The sequence below is a fragment of the Ursus maritimus genome, unplaced genomic scaffold (genome assembly GCF_017311325.1).
Source record: "Ursus maritimus isolate PB19 unplaced genomic scaffold, ASM1731132v1 scaffold_19, whole genome shotgun sequence".
Lineage (NCBI taxonomy): Eukaryota > Metazoa > Chordata > Mammalia > Carnivora > Ursidae > Ursus > Ursus maritimus.
Genome location: NW_024424341.1, coordinates 42,348,368 through 42,358,924, shown reverse-complemented (window position 1 = coordinate 42,358,924; position 10,557 = coordinate 42,348,368). Strand labels below are relative to the sequence as shown.

Below are 10,557 nucleotides of genomic sequence, written 5' to 3'. Positions count from 1 at the left end.
AGTGATGGCCTCTGCTTCTGAGGTGAAGGGGACCTAAAGAGCACAGACTGAGGCTAAAGATCAGCCCTGTCCAGGGAGATCTCCTCCCCCAAGGACTAAGCAGTGGGATTTCCTGTTGCCATCATATCCCTTGGCTATGATCTCTATTGCCTCCACCCTCTACTCTCCGGCTCCACACCCATGTGCAGGTTTGGGAAATGCCCTGAAAGGAGGGTAGAAGGATGCGACCTCACCTTCCTTGCTTTCTCTCTGCCAGCCCTCTCTTTTAATTACATTTAGCTATTACCCAGAACAATAATCAAGGGATTGCATATATTGCTTTCTTTCTTATTCGTATTCTCTTCCATTTTTTAAATGCATCTACAAAACCAAGTCTCCAGGAGTTGGCTCCTTTTGTAAATTCCATTGGTAGCTTTCAACTTTAGTAACTGAGTGCAACACAGCTGCCGCGCCATACCATGGATAACCAGGTGGCCATCCAGGAATCGGTTTCCTGGCCCCTGCCCTTACATCTTTTATTTTCCCAAGCCACATGTTTCCACAAGCCAGGGCTAGTCTCACAAATCCCACTCCTCTAGCACCAAGAAACCACCTTCGGTGCCTGTACAGAGTTTCCCATGGCCTTTGAGAACAGACCTTGATAGGACCGTGGAGAGATCAGTAGGTAGGCCCCGCTCCCCCAGTGCAGCCAGCCATGGAGCATGCAGTTTTATACATAAATATAAAATATATAAATAAATATATATATATTTAAAGATTTTATTTATTTATTTATTCGAGACAGAGAGAGAGAGACTGCACAAGCAGGCAGAGGGGCAGAGAGAGAGGGAGAAACAGACTCACTGCTGAGCAGGGAGCCCAACGTGGGACTCGATCCCAGGACCCCGGGATCATGACCCGAGTCGAAGGCAGATGCTGAATCATCTGAGCCACCCAGGCGCCCCACAAGCAGTCTTTCAAGAGGCAGCTTCAGGTCTACTAAGTGTGGCCTTTAGGAGGTAGCAGGTGTCAAAGGCTGAAATAGCTTTAGGTTGTCCAAAATACATTGTTAAGTGAGACAGCAAAGTACTGATCTGTATATAAAATATGACTATTTTTACTACAGAAAACAGCTTGTACAAGAACATGTTTTAACATATAGACACACAGTGGAGTCCATGTGCACAAACCATTCTAAAAGGATGCTATACTGAAAACTTTATTTTTCTCCAGGAGATTTAATTATCTGAGATTTTGACATACTACTGTATAACTGTATATGGTGTAGGACTCCTTCAATAAAAGATAGAAAACATTTTATACTTTCGTTTCTCTAGGAAACCAAATATGCACTATTGAGTTTTTTTTTGTTTTTCTCTTTGTTTCTGTTTTTGCCAACTTCAGTTTAAAAACCCTACAGATTTAGATAGACTAAACAGTCTGTTAATCACAAGAAATGCAGGTATATGTTTCTGCATAACACAGCAGAATGCTGGAAATTTTTTGAATATTTATCAGAATCATGTGGAAGCTTGTTAAAACACAGACACTTGGGCCTGATCCACAAAGTGATTCAGTAGATCTGGGTTCAGGATTCAGAATGTGCTTTTCAAGAGTCCCTAGGTGACACTGTGCGTGAAGGTCCAGGAATTACACTCGGAAAATCAGAATTTTAGGAAGGGTGACATTGACTGGTTCCAGGCCCCAGTCCACCGGTGGAGCTCTGCAGGCTCTGAGAGACAGAGCCAGGACTTCTCACCCACATGCCCTGAGTGTATCTGTAGTGAGCCAAGTAAAGGAACAGCCAACTGGCCTTGAGTCCCAGGCCATTCACTGCTGAGAACCGTGAGCCTGCACTGACTAACCTAGACAACTGCTTTATTCTGCCCAGAACTTATTGCAAACATATCCACGAGGCTCATCCCTTACAATTTCAAGTGTTCTCTACTCTTATCAAGGAGGCCTCCCTTATTGTGCTGAGTAATATTACATTCCATATTTTACCCCCCAGGAGACTCACCTGTCTTCCCCTTCCATTTTGTCTGCCACGTTCCAGAATACTACGTATTTCTTTAGCTACTCTTTTCTGTTCCTGGACTTTCTTCCTTGAATACAACACAAGTCCCAGAAGGCAAGTGTCTTTGTCTCTCTTAGGACCCAATGTCCCCCAGGCACCTACAATAAGTGCCTAAAACCAAATTTTTGTTCCTTGATCAACAGGAATACACATGACATCTCAATTTCCCTGTACATTTTACAATTCTGGGTACTCTAAATGTCCCCCTTTAACTCTTTTTCCATGCAGGTATCACTCAGACTTTACAAGAATGGAGCTTTGCATTTTGGAAACAAAATTTCAGAATAACAATTCTGGTCACGTGCCCAGCTTAATCTGATCTGTTCTCAGACATCACTGCTAAAACTCCTCCGAGGACTTATGTTTTCTCACCTTCTACAGGTGTCTCACCAAAGCTATTTCTGCCACCACCTTTGAAGCAATACATAAACATTGATAATAGCTTTGTACTTCGAATTTTACAACTGTTTTCCTGAGATTATATATACTCTTCAAGCAAAACAGTCCCCGCATCACAAAACAAATGATAATCAGTTTGCAGCAATGATATAATGAATTTAAGATACTCCCAGTATCTCTGGGTAGAAAGAACCCTTTGCATACATACTTCAACTTGCAACACTGCAGCCACTCTACCATACCAAAGTAGTATTTTTCACATTGATATCTTTTTAAGATTGATGTTATATTCCTAAAAGGACCTGAATGTAATCTGGATATCAAGTAAGACATATTAAATGGATAAAAGTGTTTCTCAGTGAATAGGACAGAATAGTTGACTCTACAGGCAGGAGAGATGTTTTCTTCAGAATATACAGATCTGTTAGAGAAAAATTATTGGGGCACCCGGAGGGCTCACTTGGTTGGGTGTCTGTCTTTGGCTTAGGTCATGATCTCAGGGTCCGGGGATCCAGCCCCGCCTCAGGCTCCCAGCTCAGCAGGGAGTCAGCTCACACACTACTTCTCTCTCTCAAATAAATAAATAAAATCTAAAAAAAAAAAAAAGAAAAACTATTAAAATACTTGTTGAAACAGTAATGAAGACTTTATTCAGGAGCATTCCCACAAGTGCAGGGACAATGGGAACTTGCAGTAGGGGGAAGACACACTGGACTCAACTTCAAATTTTTTTAGAAGTTGGGTTTTATACTAAGGAACACGATTGTTGAGGGGGGGGGGCGGTTAGTGGATAGAAAATCACTAAGAGATTAGGGAAATTCCTCGTAAATGGACCTAAAAGATCCTTGCAGAAGTCAGGTCAGTATGATCAGAGAACACCTGTGTGATGGTGAGGGATGAGGAAATTTGATCAGTTATCAGTGGTGATGAGATAGTCAAGAGAAAATCTTGCCACACCTACTTGGCAGGATTCTGCAACTGGCCAAAGACTGGACCAGGTTAAAAAAAAAAAAATCCTACAGTGTTCTAAATAAAGATTAGTCAAGGAGAAACTGTCATATCTACCCTTGTACTTGAGATTCCAGGTGGACCAACACTCTTCCTCTTATCTTTCTTGACATGGCACAACCTGAAGTATTTTCTCTATTTAATGCTATGGAGTGGACGCAATAGAATTGAAATAAGATAATGTTTATTAGCTTTCACTAAGCGTGGACATATCTTGAGACTCAAAGACGCTATGGAATGATGTGTTTATTTGGTTCGTAGCCCTTAGGAATATAAACAATATTATTGGCATTCGGGAGTATGCTTAGCTTCACTGAGTCTGAAATAAGTCTTGGGTGACGAGCTTCAGAGAGCACTAGAAAGAAATATGGTAACATTCTCTCAAAAACGAAGCGAAGTCCACCAGCATCGGCCTTTACCCTTCGCCCTTTCCAGCGGAAGATGGACATTACCTGAATGAAGTCCCTAACTCAGGGCTTCATAACTGTGGGGACTACGTTACCCAGAATGCAAAGAGTCGAGGGGCAGCATTGCTCTCCAATGAAAACTTCAAAAGAGGCTCTTCCGCTTGTGGGCAGTCCCACGCGGGCGGGACTTCCGCCTGACTCCTCACCAAGGCGAAGATACCTGCTCCGGGCTTTGCTCATCCGGGAAGAGGTTTCGGAGTTCTGCGTCCATACCGACTTCACGAGACCTAGAAGAGGCGAGAGGAGGCGCCGACCCTGCTGCACGGTTGCGGACCCGCCGCTCGGCGACGCCGCCCGTGCTGCCCGCGCCGGGCCCGGGACCCGGACCACCGGCCCGGGTGTCCGCTCCGCCCACCAAGTCCGATGGCGGCGGCCGCGCCCAGGGACCCGGCTCAGGTAAACGCTCGTCCCCGGGGCCCTCCTCGCCCTCCCCCCACCCAGACCCGAAAGCCCCGAAAGGCGCGGGGCACCTGCTCGAGTCCCTGCGGCCCGGGCCCCGGTGTCCCGGACAGGGAGGCGGGAATGGGCGGGGGCCCGGTGTGTGAGCGCCGGCGTACTGCCTGGGGGAGCGGGCTCCGGGTGGGGGCCGCACCCTAAGGGGCGATACTGAGCACTGAGGCACAGACCTTGAACTGCCAGCCAGCCGAGTTCTGGTCTTCAGGGCCGGGCAAGGGTCCAGAGGGCTTTGAGTCCGTCGCATCCACCGTGGTCTTGTGGGTCTAAGGCTACATTCTCTCCAGTTCCCGAGGCTGCAGAAGCGCTTACAGAACCAACACGAACAAGAGGAAGTTGGCCCAGTCCCTCGCTGGCCCTGACCTGACCCCCACCCGCTTGTCTTATGCATTGTTGTGTCCCGCGACTCTTAGGTGCCACTCCCCCAAGTTTGGGCTCTGGAGACTCTGGGGAAACCCCAGGACCGTGCCAGGAGTTCTATGAAGGGGTTTCCGTTTCTGGCAACCAGTGTGTGCACGGTTATTCCGGGAACTGGTAGCAGGGTGTGCACATGCCTGAGTTAACACTCATCTGGAACTGCTGGGGAAACCACCGTTTTCTTTTCTTGCGGGTAGGAGCAAAGAACAGGGGGACAGCAGTCAGGAGTGGAATGACTGCAAGAGACGTGGGGTGAGTCTTCTGGTGGTGATGGGAGGCTTAGATAGGAGCAGCCACGTGATATTACCACAGTCCTGATAGGGTCCATCCCGCTATAGCATGCAGTACCCGCTATGGGCCGAGGGAGGAGGCAGGAAGATCAGGGTGGAGGCTACCCTCGTAGTCTAGGTGAGGGTTATTGGACGGGAGTGCTGGCCTGGATGTCACTGGATTCTGGATATGTGTTTTTTTAAAAAGTGAGCACTGATTTTCTAATGTGCACCGAGGCAGGGTGAAGGGGAGGATTCAGGGTTATCTCTAGGGTTTTTGTTCTTAGCAGCTTTAGGAATGGAAACTCCATCGACTGAGATGAGGGGGTTGGTAGTATGGGTGATGTTGGTGGGAGATGTGCTGGGGAGCCCTGAGTGGATGCATTAAGTGAGCAGCCAAACACACAGGTCTGGAAATCTGGGGGGGGGGGGTTCAAAAGGGAGATATCTAAAGACATCATGGCTACTGTGTGGGCCCAGGTGAGTGAGCTGTGGGTCACAGTCATGAGGAGCAGTCTCCTGGTTATGGTGGTAGAGCTGTTACGGTGCTAGGAAGTTGGGGAGGAGGGGGGACCAGGACTGGATACTTAGGTGATGGTATGACTTCAGAGATGAGGGATGTGAGTGGCCATGACGGGAGAGTGTGTCGGGGACAGGATACTCGGGCAAGTGGCCAAGGTTTCCAGCAGAAGAGTAGACATGAGAGGGATACAGCAGCTTAGGAGTACTTAAGGCGAGACGATGACACTCGGGCCTGTGCTGGTGGTGCTTCTCCACTCTCAACTCCACCAGGGTTTTGTGAGGACTTTGGTAGGGCCTGGGGTGTTTCATCCTGGAGGAATAAGGTCATGTGTGAAGTGCGGATGTGATCACCCGTGAGCGTCACTAGGCCTGGGGTAGGCCACCGAGGAGCCTTGCTCTGAATGAGGGTCAGGTGGACAGAGGAAGATTGTGATTGCTGAGGGGGCAAGTACAGCACAGGGGGAGGGAGGAGGACCTTGTCTGGTACAAGATGGAGGAACTCATGGCTTGAACGTAAGATCTCCTCCCCAATCTTCTGCTGTTGGGAAGGTCTCCTAATCAAACAGCCTTTTCATCAAAGGTGCATTTCCTGCTTCTCCCTCTGTATGGGTTTCAGTGCCCTACCAGCCCACGGAGTTCCTCAGACAAGCCCATCACATCCTCTTACAGGAACCAGGAGGCACCTCACCCTCTTGATCCTACAGCTCCTGGTTGTTCACTCTGTGTCAGAGTGCCATCCGCATGTGGGCCTGTGTGGGGCGTGGTGTCCTCCTCTCCAGGCTGTGAATATCTGTGATTACTAAAGTGCTATCCATCTCCTCTGTCCGTGGTCAGGTGTCATGTGTTTGGCCATCCCCATAACCCTAAGACGGGACTCCTGCCCTCACCAGTGGGGTGAAGAGGAGGTGGTAAAAACAGCAGTGATGTGTGGGGAGGCCAGCGAGATTTCCGTAGTGTGGGACAATGAGGTGTGGTGGCCAGAGGCATGTGGCTGTGGCATCCAGTCTCAAGAATGATGTGTACTTGGAGAGGGAGTATGCCTGACCGATGCCAGGGCCCTGGTTTTCAGTAGAATAACCTGGATGGCCGGGAGGATACCTCTATGCCAGGTCCACAACGTAGATGTATACTTGTCCACCTGCCTCTTCTTCTGTCGGCAGGACCCTGCCATCATGGGCCCACGAGGAGACAGTGGCGCCGTGGCACCAAGGCCTGGTTTCTCCTCTGGGATGGGGAGATCAGGGGAGGATGGGCATAGGGTAGATCGATGTGGGTGGGAAAATGGGTATGGTTCTTGGGAGAGGGTGTTTTTGTGATTTCCTCTGTCCCCCTCCTGCCAGGGCAGGGTGACCTTTGAAGACGTGGCCGTGTACTTCTCCTGGGAAGAATGGGGTCTCCTTGATGAGGCTCAGAGATGTCTGTACCAGGATGTGATGCTGGAGAACTTGGCACTTATAAACTCCTTGGGTAAGACCCTCGACCCCACGCCTGTGCCCTGAGCTAGTCTCTGCCCTCCCTTGGTCCCCGAGAGCAGTCTGTCTTTACATAGGGACCGTGAGCACTGCTTCCTTCCCCACTTCCGGGGGTGGGTGCTGTGGTTGGTAAGGCTGAGGTCAGTGTACCGCCCTCCTTCCTGGAGCAACCCCAACACCAGCTTTCCTGCTGACTTTCAGGGAAGGAATGAGGGTCAGGAGCCTTGCAGTGAACGTAATGGATATCCCCTTACATGCCTTCTCCCTGACTGGGTGACTTTGTCTCGATGCAAGATATCTGCCCGCTCCACGTCTGCTTCCTTTCTCTGTGAGGCTTCCTCATGCCTGCCTCTACCAGGACTTGCTGTCTCTGACAAAGTTACCACGTCTGTGGACCATGGGCTGTTTCATGAGACCCTCCTCCAGACTTCTCTGGGGACTGTGTAGTTCTCTTTGCCATGGGCCGTCGTGTGCTGAGTCGTTCTGTGATACTGATGGCTACTCAGCTGTCCTGTCTTTTCCTTAGCACTTGTATCAGGAAGTGGTCATGCACTTGCTGATTGTGGGAGTGGGGTTGGACTGGAGAGCCCCGGGTAGTTCACGGTAGGTATACTGACCCACACAGAACACGACAGCTCATAGGAAGCAAGCTCTGCAGAGTGGTATCTGGAGGAGACGATGTCAGTGCTGTGTTCACATCAGACCAGAAGCCTGTTCTGTTTGACTAGTATTTTGACCCCAGGGGCCACATTTCACTTCTGTCTCTTCTTCCCCTTTCTTGGCACTTTGCCGCGTTATCGACTCTGTTACTTGTCGCCTCTACTCGTCCTTCTGGCCCGGGGTTAACCTCACATTTCTGGGATCCATATCTCACTCTTTTTTCTCACCACTCCATCTACAGCGCTTTGCACGCTAACTGCTGTATGTTACATCATGAGTTGTGCCTACGTTCTTAAGCAGTCCTGGAACACCACCTGCCAGTTTACAGTCCTATTTCCTTGGGTCTTGACACACCCTCCTGCACGGGACAGGTGTGTCAATAGGAGACAGGTTCCTTTGGAAAGTTGTTGGCAGGGGAATGAATCACAGCCCACTTCTCTCCTCCGTGTCACACCAAGTGCTTGCATCCTTCACCTCACGAGGCCTCTCCCATTCTCTGCTCCTTGTAGCCCGCTCCTGCTAAGCAGCCCCATCCTCCACCTGAACCGTCTCCCTGGTCCTGCAGACAATCCCAAGCACTGGTTCCTGGGTTTCTTAGACACACATTTGTAGCTTGTATGGTAGCTGCCCCCTCCCACCAAAGGCAGCATGTGCTTTACCGGCATTTCTTGCTTTCAGGTCGTAGGCATGGAACAGAGGATGAGGAGGCGCCTGAGCACAGGGTTTCTGTACAAGGAGCGTCACAGGTCGGGACTCGCAAGGCAGTTGTGTCTCCCCAGAAGGCCCATCCTCGTGAGGTGTGTGGCCAGGACTTGAGAGACATTTTGCTCTCCACCGAGCACCAGGCGACACTTTGTGGACAGAATCTCTACAAGACGGGGGCATGTGAGAGACAGTTGTATTTCGACGTCAACCTTCCGCATCTGAAGCAGCACACTGGAGAGAAATGCTTCAGAAGCAATATGGACCGAGCCTCTTTTGTGAAGGACTACAAATTCTGTGTGTCAGGGAAACCCTTTTCCTGTGGGGAGGTTGTGAGGGACATCTTGGCCACCTCGAGATTCCTCCAGCATCAGGCCACACACAGCAGGGGGAAGTCGTACAGGAGGACTGGGTATAGGGCATCCTCCCCTGGATGGAGAGCGCAACGCAACTGGGCCGAAGGCACGAAAGACTTCACTTGCAAACACACACTTGTTCATCCCCAGAGAGACCTCGCTAGAGAAAGATGCTTCCTGTGCAGTGAATGTGGGAAATCTTTTAGCAAAAGCTACAGCCTCAATGACCACTGGAGAGTGCACACTGGGGAAAAGCCTTATGAGTGTGGGGAATGCGGGAAGTCCTTTAGGCAGAGCTCTAGCCTCATTCAGCACCGGAGAGTTCACACTGGAGCAAGGCCTCACGAGTGTGACGAATGTGGCAAGTTATTCAGCAACAAGTCCAACCTCATTAAACATCGGAGAATTCACACTGGAGAACGGCCGTATGAGTGTCGTGAGTGTGGGAAATCCTTCAGCGAAAGCTCTGCGCTCCTTCAGCACCGCAGTGTTCACACTGGAGAGAGGCCGTATGAGTGCAGTGAATGTGGGAAGTTCTTTACCTACCACTCCAGTCTCATAAAACACCAGAGAGTTCACTCGGGATCGAGGCCCTATGAGTGCAGTGAATGTGGAAAATCCTTTACTCAAAACTCTAGCCTCACTGAACACCGTAGAGTTCATAGTGGAGAAAGGCCTTTTAAGTGCAGTGAATGTGAGAAGTCTTTTAGCCAAAGCTCCGCGCTGCTTCAGCATCGGAGGGTTCACACTGGAGAAAGGCCTTACGAGTGCAGCGAATGTGGGAAATTCTTTACCTACAGTTCCAGTCTCCTCAAACACCAGAGAGTACACACTGGATCAAGGCCTTATGAGTGCAGTGAATGTGGGAAGTCCTTTACTCAAAATTCCAGTCTCATTAAACACAGGAGAATTCACACCGGAGAAAGACCTTACGAGTGCAGTGAATGTGGGAAATCCTTTAGCCACAGTTCTAGCCTCATTAAGCACCGAAAAGTGCACGCTGGAGAAAGGCTTTAAGGAGTAGTGACTTTGGCAAACGTTCACGTGTGGTTTCCATTTCAGTGACCATTGAGATAGTCACACCGAAAACGGCTTTATGAGTATTTATCCGTGGGATATTCTTTACCTAGGAGTCCAAGCTCCTAAAACACCACGGTGTCTCCTAGATGAAGGCCTGTGAATATGGAGAATGTGGGAAATGGCTAACCAAAGGCTAGCCTCGTTGCACTCCAGAGAACTCAAGGTAGTGAAAAGCCTTACAAACGCAGTGAATATGAGAAAGCCTTCATCTGAAGGACTTAACCTCATAGGATTTCACAAATCTCAAATGGGAGAACTGCCTTAAATGTGCAGGCATTTATTCGGTGAATGTTAACAACACTGGAGGAGATCCCTTATGAAGCTGCCATTTACCATCTCCATAAATCCCAGGTATGTAGCAGCTGCATTGCATCTTTTGAACCCGCCCAGGGCCCATACCCCAGTGTCAGGGCAATTGCTGGATGACTAACGAGTCACCTGAGCACTAAATCCTTCCCCATTTTTCCTCTCTGAGGAGAGGGCATGGATCTCACCCAGTTTTGTCCTAGAGGACGTTGGAGATTTGAAAAGGTGGATGACATCTTCAGGGATGTTACTGTCCTCTTGAAACTCTGTGATGGCACTTCCCAGCCTCCAAGTCACCAACCCAGGAGCAGTCTGCCTCCCATTGCTCTTGCCGTACGAGAATAAAGATGTTGCTGTTTAAGCCCCCATTAATCTTGGGGATTCTGTTCA

At 49.5% G+C, this 10,557-nt stretch overlaps 1 protein-coding gene across 3 annotated transcripts; it reads left to right on the top strand.

Annotated features, from left to right (window-relative positions):
- The first annotated feature begins 3,919 nt into the window (after nucleotides 1–3,919).
- On the top strand, nucleotides 3,920–10,557 carry LOC121099755 (zinc finger protein 154-like). 3 transcript variants are annotated; one of them, XM_040633775.1, is made up of 4 exons: nucleotides 3,920–4,326; nucleotides 4,998–5,052; nucleotides 6,932–7,058; nucleotides 8,402–10,557. In XM_040633775.1, exons 1-4 carry the CDS (start codon nucleotides 3,920–3,922, stop codon nucleotides 9,796–9,798), a joined length of 1,986 nt encoding a protein of 661 aa, XP_040489709.1. In that variant the 3' UTR covers nucleotides 9,799–10,557. The 3 variants fall into 3 exon arrangements, with proteins under 3 accessions (XP_040489709.1, XP_040489710.1, XP_040489711.1); XM_040633776.1 differs by lacking the exon at nucleotides 4,998–5,052 and having other exon boundaries at nucleotides 6,937–7,058; XM_040633777.1 differs by lacking the exon at nucleotides 4,998–5,052 and having other exon boundaries at nucleotides 4,162–4,326.